This window comes from Neodiprion virginianus, chromosome 5 (assembly GCF_021901495.1).
Source record: "Neodiprion virginianus isolate iyNeoVirg1 chromosome 5, iyNeoVirg1.1, whole genome shotgun sequence".
Lineage (NCBI taxonomy): Eukaryota > Metazoa > Arthropoda > Insecta > Hymenoptera > Diprionidae > Neodiprion > Neodiprion virginianus.
Window position 1 is genome coordinate 6,872,522 of NC_060881.1, and position 19,821 is coordinate 6,892,342.

At 38.9% G+C, this 19,821-nt stretch overlaps 1 protein-coding gene across 3 annotated transcripts in view; it reads left to right on the top strand.

The window, feature by feature from the left end:
- LOC124305774 (BMP-binding endothelial regulator protein) overlaps window positions 1-16,337 on the top strand; it is a 52,488-nt gene extending 36,151 nt beyond the window's left edge. For 2 of the 3 annotated variants that reach the window (XM_046765554.1, XM_046765557.1), the window contains exons 4-12: window positions 3,233-3,332; window positions 5,878-6,054; window positions 6,198-6,380; window positions 11,137-11,396; window positions 11,540-11,699; window positions 11,784-11,971; window positions 12,709-13,103; window positions 13,623-14,020; window positions 14,492-16,337. In XM_046765554.1, the coding sequence (XP_046621510.1) occupies window positions 3,233-3,332; window positions 5,878-6,054; window positions 6,198-6,380; window positions 11,137-11,396; window positions 11,540-11,699; window positions 11,784-11,971; window positions 12,709-13,103; window positions 13,623-13,923 (1,764 nt within the window). In that variant the 3' untranslated portion in view covers window positions 13,924-14,020; window positions 14,492-16,337. The remainder of the gene's footprint in view (window positions 1-3,232; window positions 3,333-5,877; window positions 6,055-6,197; window positions 6,381-11,136; window positions 11,397-11,539; window positions 11,700-11,783; window positions 11,972-12,708; window positions 13,104-13,622; window positions 14,021-14,491) is intronic. The other variant, XM_046765556.1, reaches the window with a different exon arrangement.
- The last annotated feature ends 3,484 nt before the right edge of the window (window positions 16,338-19,821 follow it).

Below are 19,821 nucleotides of genomic sequence, written 5' to 3' on the forward strand. Positions count from 1 at the left end.
ATCTTCAATGCTTATTGATTAAAAAGGATATCGTTGAACCACAATTAATAGGACAATTTATATGTATACCCAATTGGGTAAAACAAAGTTGTGTAAATCGATTTATTATACCCGTTATTCCAATATGCGTATAAAGACGGAGAGAAAGAGAAGATTTTGCGTTCTAAACGGTGTATAAAGAGCTCCCCCTACCCCCGTAATACAGCTGTATTTTAGTAGGAATTTTCTTCCCCGTAAGTAGTACCAAACGACTTGGTCCCACGGGGAACCCGGTACGGTGTGCAATTGCACCCTGCACTGTGAGAAGTTTTTAGATCCGATTACCGCTCGGCCCTTACTTTTATTTTTTACCACAATCGAAAAATATAGTTCTGGGTAGAAAATGAAAATTAGTTATCTAGCCGTTACCGGAAAGTCTATTATCCGTTACTATTCTTTCTCATTACGATCACTGTTGCGAAAATTTAACGCTCGTGCAACGATAAATTGACGTTAAAGCCTTGTTTAACTAAAAAAGTAGAGTAAACCTCACAAACTAATTTTGCCTTACGATTACCAAAAAAGGATCGACGACAGCGTAAAATCGTTAGGCGTATCTCGTTTTTCACAATTCCAACAACACAGTTTTTCTAAAGATACCTGTGTTACCGAATTTTTCTAGTTACTGTAACGAATGAAATTTTTCTCATTGTTCGGGACGACGATCAAGTGCAGACTTCTGCTTATCTTAACGAGTCGGCGGACACGCAATATTGATGCTGCGGCAAGAGAGAACTTAAACGATCTATATACATATATGTGTGTGAATTATGCATATTGTATACGGAATACACAAACATGCGGTGACAATACACGGTTCCATAGATAAAGCTGCACCACATCCTCCGCCATATATATATAGCATATAGCATATATATATATATATATATATATATATGTATAATATGGCGGAGGATGTGGTGTAGTTTTATATATATATAAAATAGTATACACGTGCGCACGATTTTCCGTGCTTTGCATCCCAAGCGTATGCACACGTGTATACGTGTGTCACATGTATAATAAATAAGACTTCCATTACCTATATTATCAAAGAGAGATATCGATGCCGAGTTAAAGCCGCAGCCTAGCCATGACGTCTGGCGGGACAAAGTAGAGGAGACACAATGCGATGTGGTGATCGAGCTGTGCGCGTATGGCTGATTGTCAGGTCGACCTTAACGAAACTTTGATGAGAACAAGAACGAGAATAAGAATGAGAAGAGGAAGGGAAGCGTTGGAGAATCCATGCAGGAAGATTAATCGAAAATCGAGTCGTTGACATTCTTTGCACATATATATATATATACATATACACGCATACATACATGCGTATATAACTATATATAAATAAATATGTATGTATGTATATATAAATAAGTATCAGCAGTAGCAGCGATGCGTTCGTTGGCTTTGTTGCAGAGCGTTGCTATACACTCGACAATATATATTAGATACTTTGACCCAGATAAAACTGACTTAATTATAGCGTGACTCTGTGGTATATAGCGCATAAAATTGGACTGTATGACGAGTGGTGTTGTAGGTACAACACGGGGCGTGAAATATCCCGGAAGAAATGTGTCACCCAACGGCCGATCCTCTTGTTCCCTTGTCTTGTATTCCATTTTATTTTTCCTTCTTTTTCTCGTCGGCGCGCTGCGTTAAATGAAACTGAAAACCCATTTCAGATATCATCGAACGCGATTCTCTTGTGCTGGCATTAGACGAAATAGACTTCTTCGCGCTTCTGTCCGTTATACGCGTTTGAAACGCAACGAATGACTCGATAGTCACGCTGAGCTTCGAGTTTCGACCATCGTATCATCGTCAGGGGTTCCTTGCAGAGTCACATTTGTCGTACACGGAAATTACGCGGTTGATTTGAGAGAGCGAATCATAACGGACAAAACGTCTCGCTTTAGTTCTCTTCAAATTCGTCCACTCCGACGAATTAGTCACGTTGTTGCAAAATGGCTCGTTCAATTTATTACAACTGTCGAATCCGCCGCTAGTTCAATAGAAACCGTTAAATTTGTCATCTTACCAAACTTGTCTCTGATGACTGTTTATTGAAAAAGACTGCGTGTGAAAAAAAAAAAAAAAAAAAAAAACACCTCATGGACTTGACGAGGTTAAAAAATGTCTCCGTCACGTTTGCCGGTTATCGACATGTGCTTAAAATTTTTATACATTTTAATTCGTATTCTATCACCTCCACAGAGAGTAATTATTCGATCTTCCGTTTCCTCGCACTTGATTCCTATCGCTTTGCTTCGAGGAAGTTGAAAGATTAGAATTGGCACATGATGTCAAGTTTGCCTTCGATGAATCTCGTTAAAAAAAAAAAAGAAAAATCACTGGACGGAAATACTTTTTAAATTCTTTACGGTATGTGATTCTTCTTTTTTTTTTTGTTTCCCTGACAACTTGGAATTGTGAATGTTGATTCCTTCACTTGAACGATAATTAATGCCTTTTCAAGTAACTTTTTTTTTACCGTTCGCTGCAGCTGCACAAGAAGTACTCGTCCCGTTGAGTCATTGAAGTGACGTCGAGTGACTCACCGCATATTCAGTTTAATTCGTAGGACGATATTTTACCATAATATTTGACGATATTTAGTACCGTTTGAAAATACGTCGTATCACGACCACCGCCAAATCGGAAATTATAATATCGGGCCCAACCGCGCTCCGAGGTTCGAAAACGTTCCGTTCAATTCTTCGCCTAACAATAAACACCATTGCTTAATGTGCTTGAATTGCCGCAGAATGATCGATTCGAGAATAAGAAAAAAAAAACCCTCGGCGTCATAAATTCGGGCGAAAATGATAAACGCGAAGTGAAACCGCGTACGCGTCTTCGAAGCTCGGAAGGTCGACTTGCGCGCACCGTAAAGCCGGCAAAAAGTTGCCGACACTCACGAAGCACAAGCACGAACGACGATGGATCGCTGAGCACATAATATTACATAACGCATTTACATATATACCTACACACATAGACGAGCATAGATGCAGTCCACATCCATCCATCCGTCCATCCGTCCGTCCGTCCGTCCGTCCGTCCATCCATCCATCCATCCATCCGTATGTACAGGATAGATGTGTGTATATACAGATAAACGTAAGCGATGAGCCCCCATTAGTCATATTAATCTTTTTCTCCGTTCTCTCGTGTGTTTTTGTAGAATGGGTTCGTGGAATGCCCCCAGCCAGAATGCCCGATCGTTGAGGGCTGTTACATGCTACTGGAGGCACGAGATGACGACTGCTGTCGCCGTTGTAAAGGTAAATATTCCTCGTACCTCGGCACATACACCGCAGGCTCGTTCGACATTCTTGGGACTGCTGCTGCTGGTGCAGGACCAGCAGCAGAGAGCAGCAACATCACCATCACCAGCAGCACACCTGCTTTCATCTCGGCGTGCACCTCAACCAGGTGTACAACGACCCGGACCCCGCTGAATCGCGAGATAAATTAACCATTGTTTCCCCTCCGCTTATCTCACATGTCACAGGACTTTACTACGCTCCTTCGATTTACTTCACTCGAGTCGCCCACCTCGACGATCGGAACTAGGACTTTTTACTTCTCTCGCAAATTTATTTTCGTCACTGCTTCGCAATTAACTGATTTATTATCGTAGTCGCATGCCTCGATCTGGTATCGTGATTAGTTGCCTATGCGAGAGCTCCGCTTACGGTGGAAGACGCTCCGAAACGCGAGCTGTGTTTCACCGAAGAAATTTAGGTTTCAATATCGTTCGAAATCGTTTCGTAATATCGGCGATCGCACTGAACTCGGTAATATTAGTAGCAATATAATCCCAATTGTGGATACAGATTCCTGCACCGACCTTTTACCGACACTCCCCAATGTCGGTAAGATGTCGGTGCAGGTATCTGTATCCACAATTGGGATTATATTGCCACTGCAAGTTTTAAATAAAATTCTGCATTAGCAATCACCAAGGTGATCATTGGTAATCGTGAGTATTCATTTATCGTCTGGTACATGAATCTCTTTCTAATCTGAACAGATCACTTTCGAAATTTTAGAAATAATGAGAAATCACTTAATCAAATTAAAATGTATTTGCAAACTAATATCTCGCAGCCGCTTTGTAAAATGCAAGTAATCGCGAAACGCGTGATTAAATGGGTTTCAATTTATCCTACGGTGAAAAATCCCTTGACGAGACGATGATGCCTCGAAAAAAAAAAATAAAAAATGAAATAAAAAAATAAAAAATTAGGAAACAAACTTGCCTTTCGTTTGATCGTCCGATCTCGTGGTCATCATCGAGCCCGAGGGACGTACCCAGTGCAAATATCAAACTCGTTGACGGTAAAAGTCCGTGTATACTTAGGTCTCATCCCGAAACATTCGGCGCACTTAAACTCGTCACTTTCGTAACTCTAGGCGCAGCCTGTGTGTGCCTACCTTATACCTATACTGTTAAACACGATCATCTTTGAGGTTTTCACTTCTCATGACTTCGGCATGAGAAAAACAAGCATGGCACAAGCCTCGTACGTCCAACCGATAAACGCTTCTATGCTCGCCAATCGTATCTCGAGACTCCTGTGCCTACAATCTATTTACTCGCCGGTGTGCGTTATAATTATACAAGATTATGCACGGACATGTTGCACATACGCAAGCGTACAACGTAAACACGACACTTCGCCGAGCCAAATTGCAAAGATTTCGCAAGAATGGTACTTCGCGATTATAATAATTATTGTCCTTCATCTCGGTTACATAGGGTGTTTTTTTAACTTTTTTTTTAATTATTCTTCTTACGTACCCTTCGAAAATTTAGTTTTTAGCCTCAAACGTAGCCTCGTGAAACTGGAACTCGGTAGTATGATTCTTAAAGGTGCCTCGTCCGGTTTGAATTTTTTAAACACTCTGACCGAAATATCTCGAAAACTGTACAAGTTGGGAAGCTGTTTTTGGTTTCATTTTGTAGATGATCATATTTTGTTTAAAACAAAAGCGGCGATTACTACGTGACGTTATTTTTATCAGCCTAGAACACGAGTGAGATAAAAATTTATAAGGTGATAAGCATGTTCGTTCGTTTATTCAATGCACTCAACTTTAAACGTTCGTATCGAATACAAGATGAACATTTAGGCGTATAGTAGTCTCAACCTTTTTTATACGACATTTTATTATCCTCAAAATGAAACCAAAAACAGCTTCCCAACTTGTACATTTTTCGAGATATTTCGGTTAGAGGGTTTGAAAATTTCAAACCCCAATGTGCCACCTTTTAGAATTTTGCTACCGAGTTCCGATTTTACGAGGCTTATGTGGTATTTTAGTTAGAAGTTCGAATCCGAAATGTGAAAAATTCATTTCCGTGTTGATTTTCTGTATCTTTAGGTTTGGCCGGTTAAAATTAGCTGATTAGCCATTTTTGGCCGGCCTAGCCGGTTAATCGATTGAATATTTTGGCCGGCTAATTACTTTAACCAGTTAGCTTTCAGCTAATTAGCCAAATCAACTGTCTTGACCGGCTAGATCGTACAAGCACCACTTAGGCTAGTGTGACGGTGAAACCTTCGTACGAAAAAAGAAATATTTAAATGAAACAGAGGTTTCGCCCTTTTAGTCAAAACATTTAACACGATAAAAATTATAACTAGTTAGTACATACAATTGCCGGGAGCTTAATTTTCCGGATAATCTAGAACTAACAATTCCCGCGTCCAATCATCATAAAACACCAAGTAATAACCTTGGCGAATGCGAAATAAACAATAAATCTTTCAACATATGGAAAAATACTTGGGCCTACCGGATTTTACAATCTGCTTTCAGGATGCGTCCACAACGGGATTCATCACTCGTCAGGTACCGAATGGAAGGATCCAAACGATCCGTGTAAAATTTTAACTTGCCGAGCCGGAGTCGTTACGGAATCGAAGCTGCGATGCCACACGCAGTGTCCTAATCCGATGCCTCCTGCACCAGGGCAATGTTGCCCGATATGTACGGGTCAGTACTACTTCGAACCTTTACTTCTCGATGCGAGTCGTCTCGGAACTATCGGAACTACTTAAAATTAATTCGTCAATGTACCCTTACCTCGTTTTTCGAATACCATCGCTCCACGAGTAATTCTGTAATAATGTCCGCAGGGTGTTTGGTAAACGGTCAAAAAGTACCGCCAGGAAGAGCCGTGACAACGACCGAAGATCCGTGCCTGACTTGCCGATGCGAAAAGGGCCGGCTTAATTGCGCTAAGCAAGCTTGTCCGGTGCTGCATTGTCCTCCGTCGCGAATGTACACCGAACCAGGAAATTGTTGTCCCCAGTGCCGAGGTAAGCTCGACGGTGAAATTTTTTTTCCTCTTCCCACAAGGTCCCAACGTTCGCGTTTGAAAGTTTGTACAAAGCTGTAACTAAACTGCAACGATAACGGATCTACGACTCGCCGCGTCGTGATAAGTAAACGTAAATATCAACGGATTTCAAGTTTACCATAAAATAATTATTGTGGCAAAATTGACGTGCTGCGTTTACACGAAATCTCTAACGATGTGGAAACTAACAGGAGACGAGAAAAGAGATGAAATTTAACGGGTTTCGAGGTTCGTTTTTGTAATATGACAAACATTATATACCTAGAGCGAATCGAATCACTTCCGCATTGTGGTCTCTCTGGTCTGATGGGTACATACATATATATGTATATGTGTACACCTGCCAACAAGTGTTATATCTTGACAGATATACGTATGTGTATATATTTACACATGTGTGCAAGTTGAGTTGCGTCTATGCATGCGGAAGGCGAGTAGGTATACAATGTAGGTGTTCTCATTTGAATTCTAAACTGGTAAGCCGGGTATGTGAAGGAGCGTCTTATAATGTAGCTATACGCTCGTTGTTTCAAACTGACGACATCGCGCCGTTTCGATTGTTAATCGAACAATTATTTGCCATCGGGTAGTAAAATGTCAAACGATATAAGTAATTATACGGTTATACGCTATGCATCGCGTGGGTATATATATATATATATGTGCGCGTGTGTGTAAATATGTAACATTATTATACAATCTGTACAGGTTATAACCATTATACGCTGATCTGATTTTAACGTCAGTAAAACAAATCTCCGCGTCTGAATAACGCCTCGTATATATTTGCAAATATCCTATGCGAGTATTTTTTCACGTCAATCGACTAACACGTAGAGGCGAAGATTATTGTTTATTGCACTATTATTACAGTGGCAAGGACCGAGAGTTTCTCGTTCAAAGAAGGCCGTCGCCGAACAGGAGATAAATTCGACGCGTGTGCCTCGCCGACTGCGTGCACAATGGAAATTTTTCATTTCTGCACGATATTATCTATGGGTACATACGTACGCTACGAGATATCAAACTGTTGTGTCAAATGACCGTTCGTGCAATAACCGAAAGAGAGAAGGAGAGAAAGAGAGGGATGGGCGAGGTGGGGGGGAATCGAGAGCTCTGATGAAATTCCATCTCTATCTATCGTACATATTGTACACACGACACGGCACTTGTGAAACGCATATTTTTATAGCTATATCGCAGGTATTGGTTGTGTACCGAATTTGAAGCGTGCGCAAAAATTAATGGCAGAACAGGAGCGAATTTGTTCCCGGATCACGTAGCGGCACGTGCGAGTCGAACTGCCGTTGCGCGTATAGAAGTTGACGATTTGACTATCGGCTATAACAAATTAGTATCCCATCCAACATAACCGACGATATTATCGTCAAATATTACATATATATATGTGTGTATATGTATGTATAGTACGTACATGTATTATATACACGCGCACGTTGCGTCTTTGTACGTGAAAATGCAAGTTTAACGTGCCCGAAGAGCGTAATCTTTGCTTCTCATCCACTTCTTAATCTTCTCCTTCTCCGTTTCGTCTTTTTTTTCTTCATCTCTCTCTCTCTCTTCGCGCTTTACATTCCAGCTGTGATCGCTGATAAATAATAAAACCAGGTCTAATTTTGACGGGTAGAAATAACTCGGTCTATACGAAAATATTTTTACGGTATACACGGTCATAAATCAAGTTGGTGCGCAATTTTTTTTTACTTTTTTTCTCGTCTCTCTCTCTCTCTCTCTCTCTCTCTCTCTCTTCGTGTCTATTTTTTTTCTCTCTCTTTCTAATGTCTTCGTTTCGTTCTTTTTTCACTTCGCACATGTTTATTATCTTCACCGCTGTAACGATCATGCACAAGTTAAACACTACCAATTTATTTTAAACTTTTACACTCCCATAAATACTTACACGCATATATATATATATATATATATGTACACATATATGTGCGTGAGACTAAAATTTTCGACGCGTGAATACGAAAGATTTTCAGAAATTCACGTTTCTCACGGTTTCTCGTCGAGATTGCAATAAAATGTATACTCAACGTCAAAATGTCAGACCGATCGGAAACTCCGCGTGTAATAAATTCTTCCATTCCTCTATTTAAACTTCGATCTATAATGAATTCAGAACTCGGGCTTCTCTCGTCAAAAGCTAGAATTCCTAGTAATTAGAATCTGACCAACTGTTTCTCAACGTGTTACCTAGTTCGATTCGCAAAATAAATTAAAAAAAAAAAAAAAAAAACCATATGATAATTTGCTAATTTCCACCTAAATATCGTTATCCCCGCAAGGATCAATGAAGAACGACGAGTTTCCTCGTAGAATTTTTTGAACCAGGCTCTGGGTTTGTTACCGACGAGGTCTTCCCTTGGTCTAAAAAACGCTGCTTCTCAGAAAATACATTATAATTATAAAACGTGACTGAGCGTCTGTACCTTGATTTCTATCCACTATAGTCAAAGTCAACCGAATTCTGGGCGCTGCTGAGATCCTCCCGGTAGGTAACAAGTGTGTACCTACGTAGTAATTTTATGAACGTGTTAATGCGTCTCGTAATCGGTAAAATTATTAACAAAAATTAGAAATATTTGCTCGAATATTTAGAGTCTCGTCCGGACTCTCGCGTTATATATTTATACCTTAAACATACCGTTACAGGGTCGAGGGCAGAGTTCAAACAATCGATGCATATGTGTGCGATACAATGTCGAGAAACTGCAGTTCAATTATTACATATTATACATATTGGCAAAGATATAAATTGCATTACGTATAATGTAATTCGAATTCAGACATTGTAAGAGCTCAGTGCGTGAATTCGCGATACCGAATGTATAATGCATAATGTATAATGTATATATATGAATAAACCAGTTATATGTGTAGGTACGTACAATTAAGGCAGACATTACGGCTGACCGGTCGCGTTTTAATTAAGTGATTTATCTCCTTAAACTGATCCGAGTATTTCACGCCACAAGTGTCAAGATTTGACAACCGCACTGTACCGTCGGTCTAATTAACGAGTTAACTATATTATTCCAACCGGAATACAGAGAACGCTTGTTCCATTGTTAATGTACGTCGGTGATAACCTATTTGCTTAAGCACGCGTTAACTACGATGGAGGTTTCGAGGCTTTCGTGCGTCGGGGTTAAGCGCCTGTATTTATTTCTCATTTGTTAGTTACACAACGTGATACCGTATACCTCGGGGAAAAATTCAAGAGGGGTCGAAAAGAATTCAACGAAAGAAACAATATTCAAACAATAAACGATCGTTGCTTGTAAGCTTGCAACGTTATTGTAATAATGCGTGTTAAGAAAAACTCGTTATTTTGCAATTTTGAGGATGATCTGAAATTTCGGAAACTGTTAAAAGAACCTTGGAACAAACTCGCAAGGTGCAAAATAGTGATTTTTCTTTAAACGTTTCGATAAAGTTACGTTACCAACTAAGTAAGCCTCGCGACAAATGGAGATATCGAGAATTGTAAAATACGTCGGAACCACTTCTAGATATGGAGGCAATTAATACTTCACTTCGAAATTCCGATACCTCTGTCCTTCGCGGTTCGATCAGTTACAGTTGTCAGAGAGACAGCCGCGCGCCCCGCCACCGCGATTTGTCATCGTTCAGAAAGCGTTTCACAATTGATATCACCGTTTCCTGAATGACAAAAAATAACCAGGTATTTGCGTATATTTACCACCAGCCAAAAATAACCAATCTCCGTTACATTTATACATACGTTATACTATATTACACACGTATATATCTACTACGTATTCGCTGGCTCCCGATCAATCGTACGAATCTTCGCACGCGTGTGTGATGTTGGTTTTTTTTTTCTTTTTTTTTTCTAAATTTCTTTTCCTCATCTTTGGCGGGAAAGGTTCGTCGTTCCTTTGATTATTCTTCTTCGTACTCTTCGCACAACCGTAGGATCGGCGTAAAGAAAATGAAAGAAAAAAACAAAAAAAAAAAAAAAACAAACAGTTGGGGTAATCCAATCCTCCACGAGGAAAAGAGCTATTTATCGCCGGGCAGATCGATAACCTTTAACGCACACCTCAATGGTAAACGGTGGTCAGGCTTCTCCGAGGAGGAGGAAGAGGAGGAGGCTAGAAGATGGTTGTGGGCGAGTTAGCACCAAAGATAACTTGTATGTACGAATGGTCTCTCTATAGCCCCAGTATACGCCAGTATATCCAACAAAGTGTTGCGGCCCGAGGTGTTAACTGGCTCACTGCCAACCACACGCTAAGTTTAATAAAAACATTTCTCAAACCACTCAGCTACCAAACAATTCCTGTTCAAACGAACCCCCGTAAACATTTGAGCGTTAACAACGGGTCTCTGAAACGTTTTTTTTTTTCTTTTTGTGTAATTTTCTTTTCGATTTTTTACTCTCTCTCTCTCTCTCTCTCTCTCTCTCTCTTTCTTTCTTACCCGTATTTCTCTCCTCTTCTTATTTATCTTACACTCGCGTACAACACTTCGCTGCATATTACGATGCGCTGATGATGAGAACTGACCAAAAAGGGTTTTATTTCAATACTTTACGATCGGCTCAGATTTTTGCACACAAGTTTCACTGTTGTTATCATATCAATGAAAATGATTCGAAGGTTTTTATTTTTTTCTTTTTCCTTTTCATTTCTTTCTTTATCATCGACCGATCATGCTTCCAGGTAAAAGAGGGTTTCTGGAACCACCTCGAGGTGCCTGCATGTTGGGTACCCGTGTCTATCCATCGGGAACTCCAATCAGCCCTGACCATTGCACGAGATGTTCATGCATGAACGGCACGGTGATGTGCACCAAAGAAACGTGTCCCGTTCTGGATTGCGCGCCGGAGCAACAAAAAACTCAGCAAGGACGTTGCTGTCCGCAGTGTCCGATATTCGAGGACTTCCACAGCTCTTGCAGTTACGGTGGTCGAACTTACGAGGCGAGTACAAAGAGATGATGAGCTACCCTGTTTCGGTTTCTCGTCATTGTTTTATACCTACTCGTTTACGAGGCTTGCCAGCCGTAGGTATCCATCCTTTCGATTCAGACGCTGGTTTAACCTGTCTGATTTCTCCTAGGCAGGATGGCGAGACTTGGAAATTGGATGTCTGCAAGTCGTGCGTATGCATGCAAGGGAAGGTACGCTGCGCGATGCACATGTGTCCCTCGCTGACGATACCTTGTCCACCAAATTCGAAATTGGAACACCCCAAGGACCAGTGCTGTCCGCGGTGTGTGGAAAGTGAGTATGAAGTGTCGGATGGTTCGCAAGTACCGCGTAAACGGCACGACGACCTTCATTGACAATTCCTAACTTTGAACCCAGGTGACGGTGTTTGCACGGTGTTCGGCGACCCGCACTACCGAACTTTCGACGGAAGGTTTTTCAGCTTCCAAGGTACGTGCAAGTATCAGCTGACCGCTGATTGCACCAACCACACCTTCAGCATTCGAGTAACAAACGACGGTAGATCGACGAGATCTTCTGCCTGGACGAAGGCGATAGCGATCAAGGTATGCCCGGCTACCTACATATTATAACGGAGACCGGGACTGGTAACTTAATTTGCCTTAACCTACTACCAGTCGCATAAAACAAACGAGTGTCACCTTACCGTCACGGTCTTGCCTATCAATCTTTTCACCTCCTGCTCCTCATCCTTTTCTCCCGATCCCGCCGCAGTCTGTAGTCCTTCCAAACACCGCACTTCGTATCCGTCTCTACACACCGCTACCGGCACGTAGTGGTAGTATTTTATTCCAAACCTTTGTTTGGAGTTTTTCATCTCAAGATACGATCTTTAGATCGGGATCTATATTTGGAGGGTAACGGATGGTGTAGCAACAACGTGTCTCTCTTCTACATTCTTTTGTCAAGACATTCCTTTGGGAAAATAAAAAATATAAAGAAGAACCGAGAATGGAAGAGAAACAGAAAATTCGAAAGGAATGGGACGAAAGATAAAGAAATGAAAAAAATGCTACCACTATTCCATGATTCAACTGCAGGGCTGCTGGACTGAATTGGGACACTTTTTATCGTATTTTTCCAAATATCCCGACTAGAGGAGTGACGCGATCAACGTCTTGAGTAAAATTTTCGATTGCCAAGAAGATAGTTAATCAACGACTCGTCAACTTCATCCTGACAAACCAAGCCATGTTCGAACCAGACGATTCGTTATTAGCGTTATACCGCGGAAACATCCCGTCTTTCAAAACTATTGACTCATTGTTCTCCGATCCAACAGGTTGCCGATCTGAAGGTGAATCTGGGTCAAAAGATGCGAGTAAAGGTGAACGGTAAAAGGATCGAAGTGCCATACCGGCTGGATAACAGGCTGGACATAAACAGGACATCTGACAGCGTACTGGTGACGACTCATATCGGTATAAAAGTGTTGTGGGATGGTATCAGCTTCATCGAGGTATCGGCACCGACCACATACAGAGGCCGTCTCTGCGGTCTATGCGGTAACTTCAACCATGTACCAAAAGATGACCTTACCACTAGACGCGGTAAACTTCTCCAAGATGCGAACCAATTCGGTAAGTCGTGGATGGTCGGATCCAAGAAACTCTGCGCCCGGACACGACAGAATTATCCGTTCACCGAGAGAAGGTGCCGGGGAAGAAAAGACCACAGGTAACAGCCGCTGCCATTTTCTCATATTGAAATACAGAAAAGCGAAACCGATGCCGTCTTCCAATTGTACCGAATTCACATGAACCCCGGAGAATGCATCGTTTCTAACCGTTTCTGAATATGTTCATGGGGATTCTGTCCATCTTGATATCCGACTGATAAGGAAAGTGTCCGAAGTGTACCTCACCGATTTTCTTCATTTGTTTCATCTGCCAATTCGGTCGGTTAAGTGATAAAAACCACCCCTGCAGTTCACCCCTAATGATCGATATAAAATTTTTTTTTTTACCAGGATATCTATATAGATTTTTGATAAAACTGTAAATTGAATTGAACTTCAGCGGTGACTTTTACTCCTTTACTTTAAGAATAGACATTCGTCGGCTTTCTCGGCTCGCGACAACATTTTATAGAATGATAAAAATCGATGAGGTGTACCTGGGATACTTTCCTGAGTGAGATTAATTTGACGAATCGTGCTTCCGGTGCCGTAACTTTGAATCCTCCTTTTCGGGCCAGATTCTGCAACCGGTTGCGATCGGAGGTGTTTTACCAGTGCCATAAGAAGGTGAACCCGACGATGTACTACAAGTCGTGTTTGACGGACATGTGCGAGTGCCCGACGGGGCGATGCTACTGCGAGTCGTTCACAGCCTATGCCCACGAGTGTCAGAGGTTGGGGGTCCAGTTGCCCCACTGGCGGGGCCCTATGAAGTGTCCAAACGCTTGGACAACGGCCGGACTTAATGCCAGAGGGAGGGAAATCGCCCCGCGAAATCTTCACCATTCGCGCCGGCAGTCGCTGACGATGCTTCACTGAAGCTGCGTTCATTGTATGTTCGAATTTGAAGCACAGAGGGCATAGTGCTTCGCCAGACAATTTACTAGTCACTGCTTCATGTCAATACGCGTAAATGGTGAGCGATTTTAACGATGTTGTAATTATTTATTTAAGGTGTTATTCGAACATGTTCCTTACGATCTGAATGATTATATCGTCATTCGTCGACCTCGAAACCGTGCGAAATAAATTTCATTCTTCGTTAAATTGTTTCGAAGTGGTTTCGAGACTCTTCATATCCACTTTGTAATTGTACCCGGTACGCGTCAATTATCGTCTGTAAGAATTACCGACCATTTAAGAACTATTCACGAACACTGAAAAATCTCGAGTTAGACCAGATATCAATAAACGTGTTAAAAGTTAAAATATCAAGCTTCGAAATATTATTCTCTTTCGATTATAGATTGAAATGTCTGAATCCATGTATATACAGTCATTTCTAACGACATTATCGTATCGAGGAATCGGGATATTTCTTAATCATAACCATTATTTGTTCTTAATTAAACCAGAACGGAAAAACCGATATTTTTTTACTTCGCAGAGCACCAACGCAGTATTTTGGCCGATTGAGCGGGCTCGCGGCGTCACATCTACATCCCAGTGTATCTCAGCATATTAATATACTATATAAATCATTAGGTTGTTAAGATTTGTTGTATAGTATCTATATTCTATACAATATAGATATTACGTACGTTAGGAAAATATTTTATATGCATATGAAATGATATTGTTTTACATATATATAATAGGGTGGTTCTTAAAAAGGTTAAAAATTGGCTCCGCATAATTTAAGAATAAATCCTTAATTTTTTCAGATTTTTATCTCAACTCTAATCGGTATCAGAAAATGGGTGGATTTCCCCATTCAAGCCATTCAGGGGCATATCGATTCTACCGAACGGATTTTCATGAAATCTGGTACGTGGGGGTTTTTTGGATCGCTGATTGCGAACCTAAACTCAAAATTTCAAAATTCAAAGTGTCGGATCCAATGCGATGGACCAAAACCCCAAAATTAACTTGATATTGTCATATTCGATCCAGGATTTTGAATTATATTGTAATTTCAAGTTCAGATTCGTAATTAATGCCGTCGAAAACCCCCGACTACCGAATATTATCGAAGTCAAATGAATTTTTGGATTTCAATCCACCATATTGGATCTGCCATTTTAAATTTTCTAATTCTGAGTTCACGTTCGTAATCAGCGACCCAAGAAACACTCCTATTCAAAATTTTATCTAAATCCGTAGGGTAGATTTAACGTGTCCCTGAAAGCGTTGAATGAAATGAAATCCACCCTCTTTGATATAAAAATCTGAAAAAATCAGGGAACTATTTTTGAAGTATCTGGAGCCGGTCGAAATTCAAATATTACCTTTTTAAGGACCACCCTAAATTATATACACATACACATATATCAATGTCTCGATAAAATTGTGTCCACTACACATGTCTATATAACTATATGTATATGTTTAACGTATGTATGTGAGCATATAGGCATGATTAATATTTTAATAACGATCGGACTACCCGCGCATGCCATTTATGTATGTACGTACATACCAATTGTACTCATTTTAGTATTATCGCATTATCTTTCGTTTTTCCCTACAATAACTTTTATTCTTCGTAAATTTTCTATGCGATCCAAGTACGAAACGATAATATAATGAAAACGTAGCATCGATCTTTAAACGCAAGAGATATAAATCAATCAGTGGGTCGAAAGTTGAAATAGAATTTTTCCACGCTTTGCATTTATATTATTATCATTATTATCAACGTGATTTGCGTAACTATCGTTTAATTGTTATTTATTCGTTCTTATGCGTGTTATTAAATTTTCCCAACAACTGCAGTGGACCTTAGTAACGAATTTACGATAAACGATCAATCAACGCTCAACGAACAAATGTAAAGTAAAAAAATTGGGCAAAAATTGTTTGCACTGTATTGCTAAACGTCACGCTGCGCTGTTATTACTATACAACATTATTAGCGTGTATATAAAAAACAAACTTAGTGCAAAAATTTACCAACATTTAGTACTCGCTATAAAAGTTTTGTCAATGTCACAATATTTACGTATTCTATATTTATACTTCATAGAATGATATATATTTTGAAAAACCGATCGAATCCAGTTGGAGAACGAGACAACGAGTGTGACATATTTCGAAGGATACACGTAGCGATACTACGACGCAGGCATTTAAAAAACAAAAAGTGCGATGGAAAGTGGAGCTCGGGAGAAAATCAAATGCATTTGCAATCGTTTGAGAAATTAATAAATCCCGTCCACTCTTAGCTGTTTAATACGAATTATTCGTTAAACCTTCCAACTAGGTACGATAAAAAATAAAATAGAACATCGTAAACAAAAAAAAAAAAAAAGGAGCCGTTGATTGTTCACACGAAATAATACTTGATGCCATATAAAATACATTTGTAATATATGTATAACAATTCTCGATTTAGCCATTTACCGTATTTGTAATTTTATCAACATTCGCGTTGTGCTCCGCCAAATTGTTCAAAATTGACGGAAATTCATGACGTTCTCGATAACAGTGATATTATCATAATATTATATTAACGAGTTACAAATATAATATTCGCGAGGGATCTCGACTAATGTCACATGATAATTTTAATCGAATATAGAATAATTAACATAACTTTACATCAGCTTGCATGCGACACTCGTGTACTAACTTGAATATAAAAATAACTAACCAATAATGTTTGCAACATTCATTGCAATCGGGTTAATCTGTCGTAACTGATATGAAAGACCACATTTTCAACTAACATTATCAACGTCTGTATTTATCTTGCTTCTTTCTCATATTTCATTCATTTTTCTTTCATAATAAACGAGCAACTACCGGCTCTCACCTACTTATCGCGGTATAAAGAAAAAAGCGGAAAAGAAAGAAAATTAATCGCAAGGCAGACACGCTTGTTTGATCGAAAGAAGAACTTTCGAACGAGAATAAGAATAATCGTAAGAATAATAATAATCGTAATAATACCAAAAAGAACAACAACAACAACAACAACAATAACAACAACAACAACAATAATAATAACAATAATACCAACAAGGAGTAACCGAACGTTTTGTCATAGCCAGAAAATATTTTACGTGTAATATGTGTCTAACAAACTACCAAAACCATATATTAATCTAGGCTTAAATCGTGATGAAGTAGCGTATGATATGAAATATTTTGTACCGTAGAAATGTAAGCTATAGTATAGTTTTCGTCGTTCAGCAGGTGTATTGCAAAAATGTAGAAATTCGAATATTATTGTTAAAAAATCGGTATGTATACATATAGTGAGGATTTTAGATTTTAATAGGCGTACGTGAAAAATAATTATATTATAATTGTCTTTAATTGTTATTGATGATAAAAGTCTCTATAGATATACGCGCGTATACTATAATTATAAATATCTGTTACATGCCTAATAATTAATGCCTAGTGTGTACGAATTTTCAAGAATCTCACAATTGTGCTTGATGTCTAAATCGAGCAACGAATAAACAATAAAAATAATGTAAATGCAGCGGTGGCTTCACTGTAATTGAGTAACGATCGTTGCTTCGATTCGAGCCGTGCGGAAAGAAATTATGCACGAATGAATGCCGTTTGTACCGCAGCATTCGAACAATTACTGTGTCTTTCCTAAAATATTTATACGAATAATCAAATATATATATTGATGTAATGTAATTTGTACGTTTTTTAATGACACAATTTTCCACTTGAGGCTGAGTTTTCTTCGAATTGATGTATTTGTATTCATTGACAGAATAACAAAAGTAACTAGCGTTAATCTTTTGATTGCGTATATTGAAATTGAAAAGTTTCCAAAGACGTAGAGGAGATTTTACGATTGATCGTCTCAGTCGCGATAAATGTACGGTAATAACGAGTTGACTAACGAATACCGAAAAACAATTACGGAAAACAAATTGATAATTATCATTCATACGTCTAATGTAAAATATATTTTTACTTTGTATGGTAATGTGAAAAAAACCCACAGTGAGTAAATTATCGTAGAAGGATTAAACAAAAGACCAAAGAGAGTAGGGATCTTCGAAAGGAATCGCCTCAACAACTTATGATAAGAAAGGGAAACCTTCTAGCAATATCTCCCTGTTCACGAATGAATTTTTTCACTTCGAGAATGAAGCGATGAAAGCAATTTCGATGCGGCAAAACCACCAGAATTTTTCAAATTCACCGTAATCTGGAATAAAATTAAATTCAAACTCGAAAACATTTCCATATCGTAAGTTAAGGCAGAGACCGCTTTTTTCTTTCCTACCATCAGAGTTACAGATCTCTTAAACCCCAAATCAAATTGGTAGTTAAAAAAAAAAAAAAAGAAAGGAGAAATCCGAATAGAAACAAAAGAGTGAAAAACAACTGGGGAAAAAATCTATGAAGATGGAGAAATGAGCCTGTAGCTTTGGCTGCTTGTCAAAGAGTCGCTGATCAACAACCGTAAAAAGTCAGCTTACCATCGTGAAATAAGGCCTCGGTCGATAAAAATGAGTGCCGTATCTTGCAGGTACATTACCAAATGATGGTATAAATTGTACAAAAAGAATATCGTTTTTGTTACGTGCATTTCCACGGTTCGCTTTTCAGCCCGGTATCGCTAAAACTCATTTATTGTTATTAACGAAGTTCATCGCCTGTGAAATACGTTATCTCTTACGATTAAGTTGGTTTAAAAGAAAAATTCAATCGGAGCCTGCGTAAAGATAACTTCAATCAAGGTGTCAACGTCTATTATTGTTAACAGAGAAAATCAATTAATTGAGCTTGTGAAAAAAGAAATGAATTACTTAAAAATAGGGTTGAAATTCTTGCAAAAAAATGACAGCAAACTGAAACAGGCATCACAAAGACACTGGGAAAATTTCAAATATTCAGAGAACATGCGTCAAAGTTATGAAACTTTTAAATTCTACGTATCGTCTTATGGGAGAGAAATTTCTTCGACTGCGGCACAATGAGATTTAGATTAGATTTACTCGAAAACGAAATCCTTGAAATACATGAAACTTGAGAATTTTGGTATCATCTTCAAAGAAGGTGAGGAACTTCTGTAATACTATACTGAGACTTCTGTGAAAATAAATCATTTTTCGACGGTATCGAGTCCTTTTTTCGAGATGATTCCATATATTTGTGAAATTGGATGTAATCGAAAACGTGAGAAGTAAAAAAAAAATTACAGAAATAGTAAGTAGCATTAGTTTCAACGATACTAAAATTTATTTGAATTTATAACACTGTTGCGTATCGATTGTGACTTGTGAATTCAACGGATGACAGAAAGTAAAAAATTAACAGTAGCAAATGTTTTATTCTAGATCAATTAAACTACACGAATTGTCAAATGTATTTTCACAGATCGTAACGTTTGAATCCAAGTTCAAATCACACTGAATTCGTTTCTACGTGATTACAAAAATAAAACCAACAGAAAAAAGAAACGCTTGAACTTCACTGTGACAAAGTTACGAATGTTTCTTCAAATTGGACAAATATTCATATATTATTACTACCGAAACCGAGCTATCAAATGTTTCCGCAATATCGATGCACCGATTTCGGTGTACACAATCAGCACTAAAAACACAAGAATCGGGTATATTCAAACCTAATAATACAAGTTATGGTGACGAATAATTACTGTTCGATTTTGGGAAACGGAAGGATATTAATAACGGTTCGATTAAATCTGGTCCAGATCAGCTTTCCCGTTGTTTATCTTTTTTTTTTTTTTTTATTCAACGAAGGAAAACAAAAATTGGGTTTCAATAATTAGAA